General features: G+C 38.3%; 1 protein-coding gene across 8 annotated transcripts in view; it reads left to right on the plus strand.

Annotated features, from left to right (window-relative positions):
* The window catches only part of UIMC1 (ubiquitin interaction motif containing 1), a 134,844-nt gene that overhangs the window by 43,893 nt on the left and 71,920 nt on the right, over positions 1-19,031 (plus strand). For 6 of the 8 annotated variants that reach the window (XR_004284099.1, XR_004284100.1, XM_032336929.1 and 3 more), the window contains exon 3: positions 8,432-8,516. The exons of 1 other annotated variant lie outside the window; for it this stretch is intronic. Coding sequence is in view for 4 of the 7 variants with exons in the window: in XM_032336929.1 (XP_032192820.1) it covers positions 8,432-8,516 (85 nt within the window). In the remaining 3 variants the exon portion in view is untranslated. One more of the 8 variants, XM_032336931.1, reaches the window with a different exon arrangement.

Consider the following 19,031-nt stretch of genomic DNA (forward strand, 5'->3'; position numbering starts at 1 on the left):
TTAGAATCATCAGGAAGACCTTGTAAGCAGTATTTCCTGAATTCTGTTTTTCTGTTCTATTTCTATTGTTTTGATACCTGAAAGACTCCTTATGGGATCCAAAATTCTTGCTTACAATTCTCCCCCACTCGAGTTTCTTTAAAAATGCTGCTTTTGTGGTTTTTGTTTCTTTGTTTTTGCTTTAGTATGTTGCATTTGAAAAGTCCAACTTTCCTTTTTCTGTGATTAGGCCTTTTAGTTAGCCTGAATGCTTTAAGAATTTCTTTATCTTTACGGTACAATAGGTTTAATAGTATAGGTCTGAAAAATAGTTGTTCAGGGTCCATTTTCCCAGATAAATGGTGGGTACTTTCAGTAAATAAATTCAGGGTTGTTTTGGGTAAATTTTTCTTTGATTATAGTTTTTTTTAAATTAAAGATTTTATTTACTTATTTATTTTAGAGAGAGTGTGGGAGTGTGAGCCTGTGCAAGGGGAGGGGCAGAAAGGGAGAGAGTGGGACAAGCATATACTACATGCTGAGTCTAGAACCCCATATAAAGCGGGGCTTTATATTCATGGTCTTGAGATCATGTCCTGAGCCAAAATCAAGAGTTGAATGCTTAAGTTTAACTGACTGAGCCACCTAGGTGCCCCTTTGATTATAGTTTTAATGTTAGTTTATTTCATTGTTCTGTTTTTTTCATTGGAGTTCCCAGTTATACATGTATTAAATGATCTTTTCCTGTATTCTGTTACAGCTACTTTCTCTCAGATCATTTTTATTCCTTTTCATGTTTCATTTTTTGTTTTGTTGATTTTTTTTTTTAAATCTTCTTCAGTACCTTTATTGAATTTTGAGGCAAGGTATGGTTGGTATTTTTGATTCTCTTTATTATATAGAACTGTTAATTTACCCAGTTTTTCTTTTCCTTTATCACCCCGTGGCCATAGGGTGTCTCTTTTCTGTTTGCCTACTTCTGTTCTCCTCTATGAGTAATGTTTCCTTGGGATTGATATAAGTTTAGTGGATATACCTTATTCATATTAGGGTCAGACTTTCTCTTTCTTGTTGTGATTTTACCTATTCAAAATTGATGTTTATTTCTTGCTTGCAAGTAATTTGAAATTTGGAGTTATGCAGAAAATGCAGGTTGCATGCAATTTTGTTTTATTTATCTGATTTTTTGGGGGGATTGTATAGAAAATATGGAAATGTCTTAGCCTTACTATTTTGCATCTTATTTTAATCACTTATCTTGGAAGTATTTTTATATGAGTATTTATAAATGAAAGTAGTTTTTAAAATTTTTTTATTTATTTGACAGACAGAGATCACAAGGAGGCAGAGGGGCAGGCAGGGAGAGAGGAAGGGAAGCAGGTGATGTGGGGCTCGATTCCAGGACCCTGGGATCATGACCTGAGCCGAAGGCAGAGGCTTTAATCCATGAGCCACCCAGGTGCCCCCCCTCCTTTTTTTGAGAGCAAGAATGCATGTGAGGGCGGGGAGGGGCAGAGGGGGAGAGAGAGAGAGTCTTAAGCAGACTCCATGATCAGCATGGAACCTTTTGCTGGGCTTGATCTCATGACCTGAGCTGATGTCAAGAGTCAGCCTTTGCTTCTCTCTCTACCTCTGCTGTTCCTTCTCCTTCTCCTGTCTTGCTCATGCTCTGTCTCTCAAATAAAATAAAATAAAATCTTAAGAAAAAAAAAAGGAGTCAGCCGCTTAATTAACTAGGCCACCCAGGTGCCCCAAAAGTCATTCTTTTAGATGAAAACATGGTATTCTGAATGTACCATAATATATTTTACTGTGTTATTATTCATGATCATAAGTCCATGCACTTAACACAATCTGTGATGTAATACTAGCTGCTTCTTAAAATTTCCAGTCTGTTTGGAGTGCCTGGGTGGCTCAGTTGGTTGGGTGTCCAATTCTTGGTTTCAGCTAAGGTCGGGATCTCAGGGTGGTGAGATTGAGCCCCGTGTTACACTCTGCACTCAGTGGGGAGTCTGCTTGAGATTCTCTGTCTTCCTTTCCCTCTCCTACTCACTTGCTCTCTCTTTCTCTCTCTCAGTAAATAAATGAAATCTTTAAAAAAATATCCAGTCTGTCACAGACTATTTTAAAATACAGTAAAAAAGGATTACTAGAAAATGAAATTTAAAAAGATAAAATATGAGCCTGTATCTTTTATTATTATATACAACAAACATAAGGTTTCATTTCAATAAATATAATCAGAACAAATACAACATAGGAAAACAGGAAAAAAATGATACATGTTCCTTGAAATTGTGTTTATAAGCAATTTGATATAGAGAATGTCTTTTTACTGATAAATTTTTCTTTCCATAATTGTAACTAAACAAAGTTATGTGTGAAATAGTGAACTGTGTATTAAGCATCCATACATATCCTTTCAATGAACACTGTGTATATCAATATTTAAAGTTCTTATTTTGACAAATGAGCTTTCTTCTTGCTTAAAAACTTGCTTAACATCTTGGGTTGATGACGATGCCAGTGTCACAGGGGATATTGTTTACCTAAAGCCTATATTTTTAAAAAGGTAAAATTCAGTTTGAAGAAATCAGTTTTACATTAAGGAATAGGAAGAAGAATTTTATTTTATTTTATTTTTTAATTTAAAGATTTAATTAATTTATTTGACAGAGATCACAAGTAGGCAGAGAGGCAGGCAGAGAGAGAGGAGAAAGCAGGCTCCCCACTAAGCAGAGAGCCCGATGTGGGGCTCCATCCCAGGACCCTGGGATCAAGACCTGAGCCAAAGGCAGAGACTTTAACCCACTGAGCCACCCAGGCGCCCTGAAAGAAGAATTTTAAAGCAGTTTCAGTAAGATCATAGTATTTTTATTCAAAACTAGCTTGAAAATGCTATACTTCAAAAATCATCTTTGGTCTCTGTTCCAGCAATTTTTTTCTGAGAAGTTAGTTAAATTTCAGTTACCTTATTATTATTATTTTTAAATTCAGTATAGTGAACATATAGTATTACAATGATTCAGCAATTTGATATGTTACTCAGTGCTCATCATGATAGTGTACTTTCAGTTTCCTTTACCTTTCACCCATCCCTTCATCCACCCCCTCTGGTAACCATTAGTTTGCTTTCTGTAGTTAAGAGTGTTTTGATTTGTCTCTTTTTTCTTTGTTTTGTTTCTTAAATTCCGTGTATCAGTGAAACTGAATGGTATTTGTCTTCTTCCAACTGACTTCACTTACCGTTTTACTTTCTAGATCTGTGTTGTTGCAAATGGCAAGATTTCATTCTTTTTTTATGGCTGAGTGATATTCCATTGTTTATATATACCATATGTTTTTATTTTATTTTATTTATAAAGATTTTATTTATTTATGTGACAGAAAGAGACACAGCAAGAGAGGAAACAGAAGCAGGGGGAGTGGGACAGGGAGAAGCAGGCTTCCTGCCAAGCAGGGAGTCCAGTGTGGGGCTTGATCCCAGAACCCTGGGATCATGACCTGAGCTGAAGGTAGACACTTAATGACTGAGCCACCCAGGTGCCCCATACCATATCGTTTTATCCATTCATCTATTAATGGCCACTTGGGTTGCTTCCATAATTACATTTTAATTATCCTTTGAGGAAAGAAATGGAATTTGGATCCATGAAGTTAGATTTTTTTTTTTTTAAAGACTTTATTTATTTATTTGCCAGAGACAGAGGGAGAGAGAGCGAGCACAGGCAGACAAAGAGGCAGGCAGAGGCAGAGGGAGAAGCAGGCTCCCTGCCGAGCAAGGAGCCCGATGTGGGACTCGATCCCAGGACCCTGGGATCATGACCTGAGCCGAAGGCAGCTGCTTAACCAACTGAGCCACCCAGGTGCCCCATACCATATCTTTTTATCCATTCATCTATTAATGGCCACTTGGGTTGCTTCCATAATTACATTTTAATTATCCTTTGAGGAAAGAAATGGAATTTGGATCCATGAATTTAGATTTTTTTGTGTAATATGAAATTTGGAAAGTTCTATTAAATTTATAAAGTTTTGGATGATAATGTTTTGCAGATGTAAGTTTACCACCCATTTCACTGATGTTTATTTTAAAATTGTAGAACATCACAATCTGTAGACTCTCTGTCCTTCTAATAATCTAACTTTAATTTCTGTCCTTTGATCTTACTTGCCATAAACATTCTTTCCTTGCATGGAAGTATTAAGTTCACTGAAAATACTGAACATATCAGAAAAATCAGTCTTGCTTTCTACTTTATTACCTTGTCCTAAAAAGTTCTAGAAACACTTAGCATTCATTTTATAATTTGGAATTCTCCACAGACCTTTCCCCTTTAATAAATCCTGTTATGGCAAGTAATAACAGTTATTTATGATACATTTATATATCACATAATAAAGTGATTATGTATCAAAAAATATTCTTGAATTGAATGCATTTGCCTTAGCCTTATGTAACTTAAAATTTCTACTACGCACAGTATTTAGTTTGGCTGACATTATTTTCAGTAATAGAAACTGTGTACTGAATAACTGTGGCACAAGCTTCTTAAATCTAGGATGTTTTCCCCATAGTTACTTCTGGCTATGTGATAGTTAAAAGTTTAATCCTTTATGTTTTTGTACAATTAAAAATTTAGTTAACATTTGTTGACAGTGAAAAATTTTTTGTATCATCCTGTTAATAACGCATTTCTTAAAATAATTGCTGTGTTGCCAATATCTGTGCATTTATGAAGCTACAGTGAAAAGAATATTGTTGGCTTTGTTTTACTGATTGTTCTTCCATATCATGGTGTGTTTCCTGAATGTGTCAGGCTATGTTGTTATTGAAATATGGTACTTGACTTACCTTCTTTGCCTCATATTCACCCAGCATTTCCAAGCTTTGCAATCTTCTGCTGATTTCCTGATAGTTTTATATACAGAAAATCCCTGAGTTTTGATTGCTTGACTATGGGTTTTTGAGTTTATGATGGTGTGAAGTGATACACATTCAGTAGAAACTGAACTTCGAATTTTGAATTTTGATCTTTTTCTGGGATAGCAGTACATGTGTTAGGGTCTGTGATCAAAGGAACGAGACTGATACAAAGCGAAAGTCAAGCAAAACTTTATTTCGCGCCAAGCATCAAGAATCAAACTGACCGGTCAGGGCTATCTCTTACGAAAAGGCGATGACGATGATTCCGACAAGGTCACTCCCAAGAAGGCCGCTCCGGACGAGGCTGCTCTAGATGAGGCTGCTCCGCAGATGAGGCCGCTCCATGATCGGAGCTGCTCCCAAGAAGAGGCCACTCCCAAGATGAGGCCGCTGCTCCATGAGGTTGCTCCCCAGACAAGGCCGCTCTCAAGAAGAGGCCATTCTGGACAAGACCGCTTCCTGGACGAGGCTGCTCCCAACGATGAAGAGGCAACGATGACAGCGACGATGACAAGGAGGATAACCGGGATGACACAGACTCTGCTCCCCACAATGCCATTCTGACAAGGGTTAGGGGTGGCCACCGCTGTGGACAAGGCCGCTCGTGGCGGCGAGGCTGCTGGCGGCTAGGGGCCGTTGGCATCTCAGGGCCGCTGGCGTCTTGGGACTGCTGGCATCCAGGGGCTGCAGGTGCCAGGACTGCTGACCGCTGGACCGCTGGACCACTGGTGTCTCGGGACCGCTGGCGTCTAGGGGCTGCAGGTGTCAGGACTGCTGACCACTGGACCGCTGGTGTCTCAGGACCACTGGCGTCTAGGGGCTGCAGGCGTCGGGACTGCTGACCACTGGACTGCTGGCGTCTGGGGACCGCCATCAGCGCAACTGCCGGAGGCTGCAGCTCCGGGCTGCTGAAGGCGGGGCCGCTGGAAGCTGCAGGCGGCTGGAGGCTGCAGGTGTCGGCTCCAGGCCAACGGAGGCGGGGCTGCAGGCGGCTGGAGGCTGGAGGCTGCAGGCGGCTGGAGGCTGCAGGCGGCTGGAGGCTGCAGGAGGTGGCTCTGGGCTGCCGGAGGCAGGACCGCCAGAGGCTGGAGACTGAAGGCAGTGGCTGGCGGCCGGAGGCCGCTGGAGGCGAGACCGCCAGAGGCGGGGCTGTAGGCTGCTGGAGGCTGCAGGCGGCGGCTCTGGGCTGGCCGCCGCAGGCGGGACCGCCAGAGGCTGGAGACTGCCCGTGCAGGGACCCCCGGTGGTGGGACCACTGGAGGCGGTTATAGCTCTTACAAGAGCTGTTACAGCTCCTCCACTCCGCTGCGGACTCTTCCGCTCCCACCCACTCTTCCATCTCCAGTCACAGTTCTCCTCTACCCCTGCTAGCCTCGCACAGCAACCTTTATGTGGTTGGTTGAGCCCTACCCCTATACAGGTGGCCTATCGGATCTCAATTCACCCTAGTGGATATACACATGCCACACCAATTGGACATCTCCACCTGGCCTGCCCCACCCCTACATCCGGGGTCCACAAGCAAGTTCCTCTGGGAGGGGCAGGCCCTTACACATGATATGATATTCTTTTGTGATACTGTGCAGTGGCAGTGAGCCACAGCTTTCAGTCAGCCACACAAGCATGAGGGTAAACAGCTGGTCCATTTACAACCATTCTTTACCCGTAAATGCATTCTGTTTTTCACTTTCAGTACAGTATTCAGTAAATTATATGGGATGGTCAACACTTTATTATTAAAAAAAAGGGCTTGTGTTAGATGATTTTGCCCAACTGTAGACCATTGTAAGTGTTCTGAGCTTATTTAAGGTAGGTTAGGCTAAACTGTGATGTTTGGTACATTAGGAGTATTCAGTACATCTTCAGTTTATAATATTTTCAACTTGTAATGGCTGATCCTTCTGCAAGTGACTAGTCTGCAGTTTTCATCATGGAAGTCTACTTACCGTGTGCTTGGATATTGTGGCAATGTCAGTTGCTGTATAAGTTTCTAAATGCTTATTCTCAGTTTCTTTGTTTATTTTATTTTATTTTTTTAAAAGATTTTATTTATATGAGAGAGAAAAAGAGTACAAGCAGGGGGAATGGCAAAGGGAGAAAAAGAAGCAGTCTCCCCACAGAGCAGGGAGCTTGATGCAGGGCTGGATCCCAGGACTCTGGGATCATGACCTGTGCCGAAGGCACTTAACTGACCGAGCCACCAGGCACCCCTCTATCTTTATTTTGTTAGAGTAGTAACAGGCAGTGTGCTAATTTCCACTTATCTATAGATCGTATTTTCTGTAGCATTGATTCAGGTTTTACAACAACAAAATATTCTACTTTGAGTATTATTGTTCACACATCTTTGTGCATGTGAGTGTATCTGTAGATTTAACTCCTAGAAGTGTGTTGCTGGGCAAAGATTATGTGCATTAATGATTGCAGAGGTTATTGCCGATTTGCCCTCTAAACATATTGGATCCATTTTATCCTGTCAGTGGTATAAGAGTATTTGTTTCCCCACATAAAGTGTTTTATAAAACATTTTATTTTTGCTATTAGTACAGGTTTTAAAAGTATATAACTGTTTTGATTTATGTCAAGCGTCTTTACATATACTTATTTGGCCTTTGCTTGTAGGAGGAGGTTAAATACTGGTCTTTTTACTGATTTGTAAGAGCTCTTTATAGATAAAGAAAATTAGCACATTCTCTGTTTTCCCTAGTTCTGTTGCTTTTTAAGTACTGATTTAAAAATAGATGAATACAGGGGCACCTGGGTGGCTCAGTGGGATAAAGCCTCTGCCTTTGGCACAGGTCATGATCCCAGGGTCCTGGGATGGAGCCATGCATCAGGCTCTCTGCTCAGTGGGGAGCCTGCTTCCTCCTCTCTCTCTCTGTCTCTCTGACTCTCTGCCTAGTTGTAGATCTCTGACTGTCAAATAAATAAATAAAATCTTAAAAAAAATAGATGAATACACACTGACTTTAAACATAGTTACTCATTTTTTAAAAAGATTTATTTATTTATTTGAGAAAGAGAGAAAGAGTGGTGGGGGGCAGGGACAGAGAGAGAGGGAGAGACCATCTTAAGCAGACTCTGTGCTTAGTGCAGAGCCTGACACGGGGTCGATCTCACCATCCTGAGATCACAACCTGAGCTGAAACCAAGAGTCAGATGCTTAACTGACTGAGACATCCAGGCGCCCCCATAGTTACTCATTTTTTAAGTCCTGAATCAAGCTTTTTCTGAACTTGAGTCCATGCTTACTGGCATTATGCAAATGGCCAATTTTTACATGAGTGTCCATGTGACAAATAATAATGTCAATATATTATACATTTTAATTTTTATGATTTTTAGTTGTTCCAGATCTACATTTTTTTATTGTACTATAAAGGATCTTTTCAGCTGTTTTCTGTGAACATTTACAATAGCCACTGATTCTGCAAGAGGCTCAGTGATCTCTTAGTTATAGAAGAGGTAGAAAGAGTACTAATTTTAATAGTAGCCACCCTGATGGTATTTCTTATTTTGCAACAGGAACCAAAGGAGGAGAATGGATTGCAGAAAATGAAGACAAAACAGTCGAATAGAACAAAGTGTTTGGCTAAAAGAAAAATTGCACGTATGTTTTTATTTTTGTGTTGAGAATGCTTTGAAAAGTGCAGCATAGAATTGACAGTGATTTCTTCATTAAGAAGAGAGATTTCTTCATTAAGAAGATATCTGAGTAAGGATGTATGTGCTTCCTATTTATTTTGGATTCCATTAATCTTAGGATTCACCATTACCTACAACTTATACAGTTAACTTATTATTGGCAGAGGTTTGAAATTAGAATGTGAACTTCAGAGTTAGGCACACTTGGATTTTAATCCTTCCTTTAGCCCTTACTATGTAGACTTAAGGCAAGTTAATGCTTTCAGCCTACCTCTGTTTTCTTATTTAATAAAATACAGATATAATACTTAGTGGCTCAAATAATAGTACCAACTATAATGGTATTAGTTTTGTCATAGAAAAACAACATTCAGCTGAGTAAATTTGAAGATTTAATTGGCTTTTATTAAATGATTCATGAATTGGGCAACATTTCATGTAGTAAATAGAAAGGCTCTCCTGCGGAATTGTCCAAAATGAAAGGTTTTTATAGAAAGGAGGGTGGGGTGAGAAAATTATTAACAAAAAGAAAAAAAGAGAAAGAATTATTTTAGGCAAGACCATCTTTCTTTGCTGGGAAGCATAGGGGTCTTATTAGGTGGATTACCTTTTCTTCCTTTGGGATGGAGAGTTTATGTGATTTTCTCATTGGTGCTTAATCAGAAAATTCCTGGTTGACAGGTTAAGACTTAAATTTCTGGGGAAATTTGAAACTGTAGCTAAGTTAGGTATTGAGCCCCGGTTTGGTGACTTGGCCTGGTCCAAGTGACGCTGTGTGGACCTGTGGTTTTCCTTTTAACGTCTGTTAAATTGTAAGGGGAAAAGTCTCTACTCTTAACACTTCAGCCTGGTCATCACATGTTTTGGGAGTTATTTCCCCACACCAAGCAGTTCTCCAGTTTTTAGTCAGACACTGTTGAGTATCTCAGTTTAACCGATTCTGACATTGTCTGCCCAGAGATAGTATCAGATCCCATAGGATTCACTTTTTTTTTTTTTAAGATTTTATTTATTTGTCAGAGAGAGAGAGAGAGAGAGAGAGCACGAGCACAGGCAGAGACAGAGAGAGAAGCAGGCTCCCCACCGAGCAAGGAGCCCGATGCGGGATTTGATCCCAGGATGCTGGGTTCATGACCCAAGCCGAAGGCAGCCGCTCAACCAACTGAGCCACCCAGGCATCCCAGGATTCACTTTTTTACAGCAACTGCAAGTCCAGGTCATTACCTGTGCATCTGACTGACTGGCTATTCAGAGGTTTACATTACCCTCTCTTTGGGTTTGATTAATTGGTTAGAATGGCTCATAAAACTCAGGGAAATCATTTAATTACTAGATAACTGGTTTATTATGAAGGATATAACTCAGGAACAAGCAGATGGAAGAGATGTATAGGGCAAGATATGGCGGAAGGGCTGCAGAGCTTGCATCCCCTCTCCAAATGTGGGAGGAGTATCCCAGTATCTCTGCCAGCCTTTCTAGTATCTCCACCAAACTAGAAGCTCTCCAAACCCTGTAGTTTACAGATTTTTATGGAAGCTTTGTTATATAGACACGAGTAATTAAATCATTGGCCATTGGTGATTGATTCAAAGTCCAGCCAGCCCCTCTGTCTGTTCCCTCCAGGTTGGGGGACAGGGATGGATGTTCTTACCCTCTAAACCCACAGTTGGTTTCTTCATATTTAGGGTCTTTCCAAAAGTAAGTGCATTAACATAACTTTCAGGTATGGTTGAAAGGGTTTGTTACAAAAAGAAAAGATACCTTTATTGTTCTTTTCACTTAGGAAATTCTGAGGGATTTAGGAGCTCTGTGCCAGGAAACAAAGATCAGATATATATTTATTAGTTTAAGTTAGAAGAGCACAAAACTTTTTTGTTGTAGGCTTTGCTTTCTTTTTTTTACAAAAGTTTATTGCTTTCTTTTTTTGTTTTATTTGCTATATTTACTTTCTTTTTTACAGAAGTTTATTGAAGATAAGCAAGGTTTTATTTCACTATTAGTTTGAATTTCAGTGATGTAAGGTAGATTAACCACAGACAGTTCTTTGTTGTGAAATCATTGCTTTATGTCTAGAGGTAGCTGTCACTAGGTTAGATCTGTTGAATGTACTCAAGTTATTTTCAGTATTGAAAATTGTTGATAATAGTTATTTTTTGAGATGCAATTATCTTTATCAATTGGTAAATTTATGTCATCATAGGTGGACTATTGATAGTTGGTTATTCTGAATCTTTACAATCAAATTGGGTTTTACTTTTTTATTTAGTGGTGTCATGCTTTTTTTCTGGTCTGACGACCCTTTTTATCTTTTTTATATATTTTGACAACTTTTGTCTTTTGTCTTGTACAATGACATTTAATGTAATTATTGGTGTTATTGAATTAAAATGTACAGTTTTGAATGCTGTTCATTTGTTCCAGCTGTTTTGTCTTTTTTATTCTTTTTCTGTCCTCTTTTGTATTTGTTGAATATTATTTTGATTTCATTTTATTTCTATCATATCTTTTAAAATGTGTTTAGTGTTTGCCCTAGAGTCTCTAGTACACACATTTAATTAATCACAGTCACTTCAAATAATATTCTTTTGTTTCATGTGTAGTATAGATGGTGTAACGGTATACTCCCCAATTTTTGTCTACTCTGCTTTGTGTTATATTTACCATACATTTTAATTTTGCACTTGTTATAGTACACAATACATTAATACTATTTTGGTTTAGATAGTTATCTTTTAGAACAATGGAAATAAAAACTGAAGAATTCAGGGAGTTCCTGGGTGGCTCAGTGGGTTAGGCCTCTGCCTTCAGCTCAGGTCATGATCTCAGGGTCTTGGGATTGAGCCCCGCGTTGGGCTCTTTGCTCAGCAGGGCGGCCTGCTTCCCCTGCCCCCCCCGCCCCCTTTCTGCCTACTTGTGATCTTTGTCTATCAAACAAATAAATAAAATCTTTTAAAAAAAACAAACTAAAGAATTCAGTACTTCATTTTTCCCATCTCAAGGGCTGTTTATTTCTTTGTGTAGATCCCAGTTTCTTTTGGAAAGCTTCCTTTATCACTTTTATAATGTAGATCAGTTGCCAATTAATTCTGTTTTTATTTGAAAAAGTCTTTATTTTTCCCATTTTTATGGTAACTATTGAGATATAACTCAGTTACCATACAATTCTTTCATCATACAATACCTTCATTATTTAAAGTATACAGTGGTTTTTTAGTATATTAAGTGTTGTGCAGCTGTTGCCACAGTTTAATTCTAGAACATTTTCATCACCCTCAAAAGAAACCCTGTATGTCTACCAGTCACCTAAAGCCTTCATCCCACTCAGCCCTCAGCAACTCTGTATTAATTTTCTGTCTCTGTAGATTTGCCTATTCTAGACATTCCATGTAAATGAAATCATAGAACATGTTTCTTTTATGACTGGCTTCTGCTTAGTGTTTTCACATTGGCATCATCAGTACTTCATTCCTTTATTGCTAAGTAATATTGCATTATACTGCTGTGCTGCGTTTTGTTTATTCATCATTTGATGGACATTTAGATTGTTTCTACTCTGGCTATTACACCTAAAGTTGCTGTGAACATTTATGTGCAAGTTTTTGTGTGGACATGTTTTCATTTCTCTTGAGTGTATACCTAGCAGTAGAATTCCTGGGCCATATGGCAACTCAGTATTTAATTATTTGAGAAACTTCCAGACTGTTTTCTAAAGTAGCTACCTGTTTTACATTTCTACCACCATTGTATGAGGGTTCCAGTTCCTTCTAATCCTTGCTGTACTTATTTTACTTTTTTTTTTTTAATTATAGGCATTCTGTTGGGTATGAAATGGTACCTCATTGTGGTTTTGATTTACATTTCTCTAATGACTAATGGTGTTGATCATCTTTTTGTGTGCTTCTTTGCCATTTGTATATTTTCTTTGGGGAAAAGTTGATTCATATCTTTTGCTCATTAAAATTTTTTAAATTATAAAACTCTCATAAAACATACTGAACAGAGAGCCCGATAGGGGCTCGATCCCAGAATCCTGGGATCATGACCTCAGCTGAAGGCAGAGGCTTTAACCCACTGAGCCACCCAGGCGCCCCTCTCATAATATATTCTTATAACTGTCTGTATTTCTTTGGTGTTAGCTGTGATGTCTCCTCTTTCACTGGTGATTTTATTTATTTGGGTCCTTTCTCTTTTTTTTTTGATAAGTCTGGCCAGGGGTTTATCAGTCTTACTGAATAAGTCTTTCAAAGAACCAGCTCTTGGTTTTGTTGATCTCTTTTGCTGTTCTTTTGGTTTATGTTTCATTGATATCTGCTCTGATCTTTATTATTTTTCTTCTCCTTCTGTGTTGAAGCTTTATTTGCTCTTCTTTCATCAGCTTCTTTAGGTGTAGGGTTAGGTTGTGTATTTGAAATCTTTCTTGTTTCTTGAGAAAGGCTTGTATTGCTCTCTACTTTCCTCTTAGGACAACCTTGGCTGCATCCCAAAGATTTTGGAACAGTTGTGTTTTCTCTTTCTTTCTTTCTTTAAAGATTTTACTTACTTGATAGAAACACAGCAAGAGAAGGAACACAAGCAGGGGGAATGGGAGATGGAGTAGCAGGCTTCCCACTGAGCGGGGAGCCCAGTGCGGGGCCCAATCCAAGGACCCTGGGATTATGACCTGAGCTGAAGGCAGACGCTTAATGACTGAGCCACCCAGGTGCCCAGAACAGTTGTGTTTTCATTTTCATTTGTTTCCATGAATTTTAAAAATTCTTCTTTAATTTCCTGGTTGACCCATTAATTCTTTTTTTTTTTTTTAATTTTATTTATTTATTTGACAGAGATCACAAGTAGGCAGAGAGGCAGGCAGAGAGAGAGGAGGAAGCAGGCTCCCTGCTGAGCAGAGAGCCCGATGTGGGGCTCGATCCCAGGACCCTGGGATCATGACCTGAGCCGAAGGCAGAGGCTTTAACCCACTGAGCCACCCAGGTGCCCCGACCCATTAATTCTTTAGTAGGATGCTCTTTAGCTTCCATGTATATGAGTTCTTTCCAACTTTCCTTTTGTGACTGAGTTTGAGTTTCAAAGTATTCTGGTCTGAAAATATGCAGGGAATGATCCCAATCTTTTGGTGTCAGTTGAGACTTGATTTGGTATCAGTTGAGACTTGATTTGTGAACCAGGATGTGATCTGTTCTGGAGAATGTTCCATGTGCACTAGAGAGGAATGGGTATTCTGTTGTTTTCGAGTATGTTCCAAATATATCTGTGAAGTCCATCTGGTCCAGTGTGTAATTTGAAGCTCTTATTTCCTTATTGATCTTTTGCTTAGATGATCTGTCCATTTCAGTGAGGGGGGTGTTAAAGGCCCCTACTATTATTGTATTATTGTCATTGTGTTCTTTTGATTTTTGTTATTAATTGGCTGCTCCCATGTTAGGAGCATAAATATTTACAATTGTTAGATCTTGTTGGATAGACCTTTTAAGTATGATATAGTATCCTTCCTCATCTCTAATAGTCTTTCGCTTAAAATCTAATTTGTCTGATATAAGGATTGCCACTCCTGCTTTCTTTTGATGACCACTAGCATGGTAAATGGTTTTCTTTTTTTTTTTTTAATATTTTATTTATTTATTTGACAGAGAGCTAGAGAGAGAGCACAAGTAAGCAGAGTGGCAGGAAGAGAGGGAGAGAGAGAAGCAGGCTCTCTGCTGAGCAGGGAGCCCAATGCGGGGCTCGATCCCAGGACCCTGGAATCATGACCCGAGCTGAAGGCAGCCGCTTAACCAGCTGAGCCACCTGGGCGCCCTGGTAAATGGTTTTCTATCCCTTACTTTAAATCTGGAGGTGTCTTTGGGTCTAAAATGAATCTCTTGGAGACAGCATATCAATTGGTCTTGTTTTTTTATCCAGTATGATACCCTGTGTCTTTTGATTGGGGCATTTAGCCCATTTACATTTAGGGTAGCTATTGAAAGATATGAATTGTATTCCTGTGCCATTTGGTACATGTGCCAAAGGATGTGCCATTATATTGTCTGTAAGGTGACTATTACTGTATATTGTCTCTATTACTTTGTGGTCTATGTTACTTTCAGGCTTTCTCTTTGCTTAGAGGACCCCTAACAATATTTCTTGTAGGGCTGGTTTAGTGATTGCAAATTCTTTTAGTTTTTGTCCTGGAAGCTTTTTATCTTTCCTATTTTCAGTGATAGCCTAGCTGGATATAGTATTCTTTGCTGAATGTTTTTCTCATTTAGCCCTGAGTATATTATGCCAGTTCTTTCTGGGCTGCCAGGTTTCTGTGGCAAGGTCTGCTGCCAATCTAATCTTTCTACCATTGTAGGTTACAGATCTTTTGTTCCAAGCTGTTTTCAGGATTTTCCGTTTTTCTCTGAGATTTGTACGTTTTACTATTAGATGTGAGGGTGTTGACCTATTTTTATTGATTTTGAGGGGGGTTCTTTGTTCCTCCTGGATTTTGATGCCTATTTCCTTTCCCAGATTAGGGAAGTTCTCTGCTATAGTTTGCTCCAATATACCTTCTGCCCCCTCTCTCTTCTGGGATCCCAATTATTCTAATGTTTCTCCTAATGATATCACTTAATCTCTTGAATTCTCCCCTCGTAATCCAGTAGCTGTTTATCTCTTTTTTTCCTCAGCTACTTTATTCTCCATCATTTGGTCTTTTATATCACTAATTCTCTCTTCTGCCTCATTTATCTTAAAAGTCGGAGCCTTCATTTTTCATTGCACCTCATTAATAGCCTTTTTAATTTCAACTTGATTAGCTTTGTTTCTCCAGAAAGGGATTCTCTAGTATCTTCTATGTTTTTTCCAAACCCAGCTAGTGTCTTTATAATCGTCATTTTGAACTCTAGGTCTGACATCTTACTAATGTCCATGTTGATTAGGTTCCTGGCAGTCAGTACTGCCTCTTATTCTTTTTTGTTTTTTTTTTTTTTTGAGGTGAGTTTTTCCATTTTGTTATTTTGTCCAGAGAGGAATAGATGAATGAGAGAATAAAATGCTAAAAAGGTATCAAAAATGTACACTAAACAAATCAGAAGAGACCTGAAACCAGGGGGGTGGAAAGAAAGACCGAAAGAAAGAAAAAAAGAATATGATCATGCTGGTGAATAGAACAGAAGCACAGACTAGACTTTGGGTGTATTTTGGTCTGTTAGAAGAAACTGCCTCCCAAAATTTTAAAGAAAGAAAAACATATATAAGGGTAATTACAACAAAGGGATGGTATAGGACTGCAAAGATGAAATTAAAAAAGATTTTAAAAAAGGAATTGACAAAAAGAAAAAGGGAAAAAAAAGAGAATGTGATCAGGTGGATGAATAGAACAAAGCCATACACTAGATTTAGGGTATATTTTGGTCTGTTAGAAGAAACTGCATCCCAAAATTTTAAAGGAAGAAAAATTTATGTGTATACAAAAAATAAGGTTATATACAATGAAGGGGTAAAATATCACTGTAAAAATGAAAATTAAAAAAATTTTTAAAAAGGGTTGATTAGATAAGAAGTTGGTTAAAAAAGGAAAGAAGAGGGGTGCCTGGGTGTCTGCCTTCAGCTCAGGTTATGATCCCAGGGTCCTGGGATCAAGCCCTGTATCGGGCTCCCTGCTTAGTGGGAAGCCTGCTTCTCCCTCTCCCACTCCTCCTGCTTGTGTTCCCTCTCTCGTTGTCTTTCTCTCTGTCAAATAAATAAATAAATAAAATCTTAAAAAAAAAAGAAGAAAAATTCTTAAAAAAAACCCAAATAGAAAAAAACTTTTTTAAAAATTTACTTTGAAAGACTAAAGAATCATGGGAAAAAACCATGAATTCTATATGCTGTATCCCCTAGCACTGGAGTTTTGCCCTTCTTATTGATCAGTAAAGTTGGTCTTGGCCTTATGTCCTTGCTGATCTTCTGGGGGAGGGGCCTGTTGGAGTGATTCTCAAATGTCTTTGCCCCAGGCGGAATTGCACCACCCTTGCCAGGGGCCACACTTAGACTGCTTGTGATCTCTGTCTGTCAAATAAATAAATAAAATATTTTAAAAAATATGCGTATGAGGTTCTTCTGGGTCTTTTTATGTTTTGGTAGATCATTTCTTTTTATAGGTGAATAATTTCATTTTCTGAATAACATTGTTTATTCACTCACCTACTGAAGGTCATTTTGACTGCTTCTAAGTTTTAGAAATTAAGACTAAAGCTTCTGTGAACATCTGTGTGCATTTGTGTGCATCTTTTTTGGGTAGCTAACCAAAGAGTATGATTGCTGGATTGTATGGTAAGAGTATGTTTGGTTTTGTAAATCGCCAAACTGTTTTCCAAAGTGTCTTGTCATTTTGCATTCCCAGCAGCAATGAATGAGAGTTCCTGTTGCTCCACATCCTCACCAGCATTTGGTATTTTCAATGTTCCAGTATTTGGTCATTCTAATAGGTGTATAGTTAATATCTCATTATTGTTTTAATTTGCATTTCCCTGATGACATGTATGGAATATCTTTTCATATGCTTATTTGCTATCTATATCTTAGTGAAGTATCTGGTACGGTCTTTGGCTCAGTTTTTGTTTGGTTTGTTTTCTTGTTGAGTTTTAAAAGTTTTTTGTAACATTTCTTTATCAGATGTGTCTTTTATAAATACTTTCTCCCAGTCTGTGTCTTGTCTTCTCATTCTCTTGATATTATCCTTTGCAGAGCCGGAATTTTTATTTATAATGAAGTCTAGTTTATCAATTACTACTTTCATGGATTATGCCTTTGATGTGTCTGAAAAGTCATTGCCATACTGAAGTTCATCTAGATTTTCTCTTATGTTATCTTCTAGGATTTTTATAGATTTGTCTATAATATTTTGGTCTATGCACTATTTTGAGTTAATTTGGGTAAGGTGTTAGGTCATTGTCTAGATTCGTTTTATGGATATTCAGTTTTTCCAGCAACATTTGCTGAACATACTCTGTTTGCTTCATTGTATTGCCTTTACTCTTTTGTCACAGATCAGGTGACTATATGGGTGTATTTCTCCAGTCTCTATTCTGTTTCATTGAACTATTTGGGTTTTTGCTACTACCAAATTGTTTTTGATTACTGTAGCTTTATATAGTAAGTTTTGAAGTTGGGTAGCATCAGTCCTCCAACTTTTTCTCCCTAAATGTTATGGTGAGTCTTCTGCATCTTCCACCTTCTTCATATAAACTTTAGAATAAATTTGTTGATATCTGTAATATAACTTGCTGGGATTTTGATTGGGATTGCATTGAATCTGCAGAGCAAATTGGGAATAACTGACATCCTGACAGTGTAGAGTTTTTCTGTCTGTGAACATGGACCATCTCTTTATTTATTTCTTCTTTGATTTTATTCATCAGAGACTTGTAGTTTTTCTCATGTAGATTTTATACATTATTTTGTTTGATGTATACCTAAATTATGAGTATTTCATTTGGCGGATGCTAATAAATTGTATTCTGTTGTAAATTTTAAATTACACTGTTCGTTGTTGGTATATGGGAATGTGGTTAATAAATTGTATTTTATTGTAAATTTTAAATTACACTTGCTCATTGTCAGTTTATGGGAATGTGGTTAACTTTTGTATGTTAACCTTATATCCTGTAACCTTCCTGTAATTGTTTTACTAGTTCCAGGAGTTTTTTTGTCAGTTCCTTTTGATACTCTACATAGATGATCATGTTATCTGTGTACAAAGACAGTTTTCTTTCTTCCCTTCCGTATGTATTTCCTTTTCTTGTTATTGTATTGGTTAGTATGTCCACTATGATGTAGAAAGGGAATGGTGAGAGTTTGACATCCTTGCCTTTTTCTTGTCCTTAGTGGAAAAGCTTTGAGTTCTTCCATTAAGCCTGATTTTAGCTGTATGTTTTTTGTAGACTTTTTTTTTAAATGAGGTTGAGGAAGTTCCCCTCTATTCCTAATTTGTTGAGAGTTTTTATCATGAAAGGTGTTTGATTTTGCCCAGTGCTTTTTCTGCACCTATTGTTATAATCATGTGATTTTCCTTTTTTATCCTGTTGATGTGTTGGTAACATTCACTTTTGAGTGTTACACCAGCAATGCATATCAGGGATAAATTTGACTTGGTCGTGGTGTATAATTCTTCTTATGCGTTGTTGGATTTGATTTGCCAATGTTTTGTGAAGAATTTTTGCATCTGACATGCCTGGGTGGCTCAGTCAGTTAAGTGTCTGCCTTCAGCTCAGGTGATGATCCTGGGGTCCTGGGATCGAGTCCCACATCAGGCTCCTTGCTCGGCAGGGAGTCTGCTTCTCCCTCTGCCTGCCACTTGCCCTGCTTGTACTCTCTGTCTCTGTGTCAAATAAATAAAATGATGTAAAAGAATTTTGCATCTGTGTTCATGAGAGATATTCATCTGTAGTTTTCTTGTAATATTTTAGTATTAGGGTTAATGATGGTCTTATAGATTGAATTAGAAAGTGTGACCTCTTTTTCTATCCTCTGAAAC

The sequence above is a fragment of the Mustela erminea genome, chromosome 3, assembly GCF_009829155.1.
Source record: "Mustela erminea isolate mMusErm1 chromosome 3, mMusErm1.Pri, whole genome shotgun sequence".
NCBI classification, from domain to species: domain Eukaryota; kingdom Metazoa; phylum Chordata; class Mammalia; order Carnivora; family Mustelidae; genus Mustela; species Mustela erminea.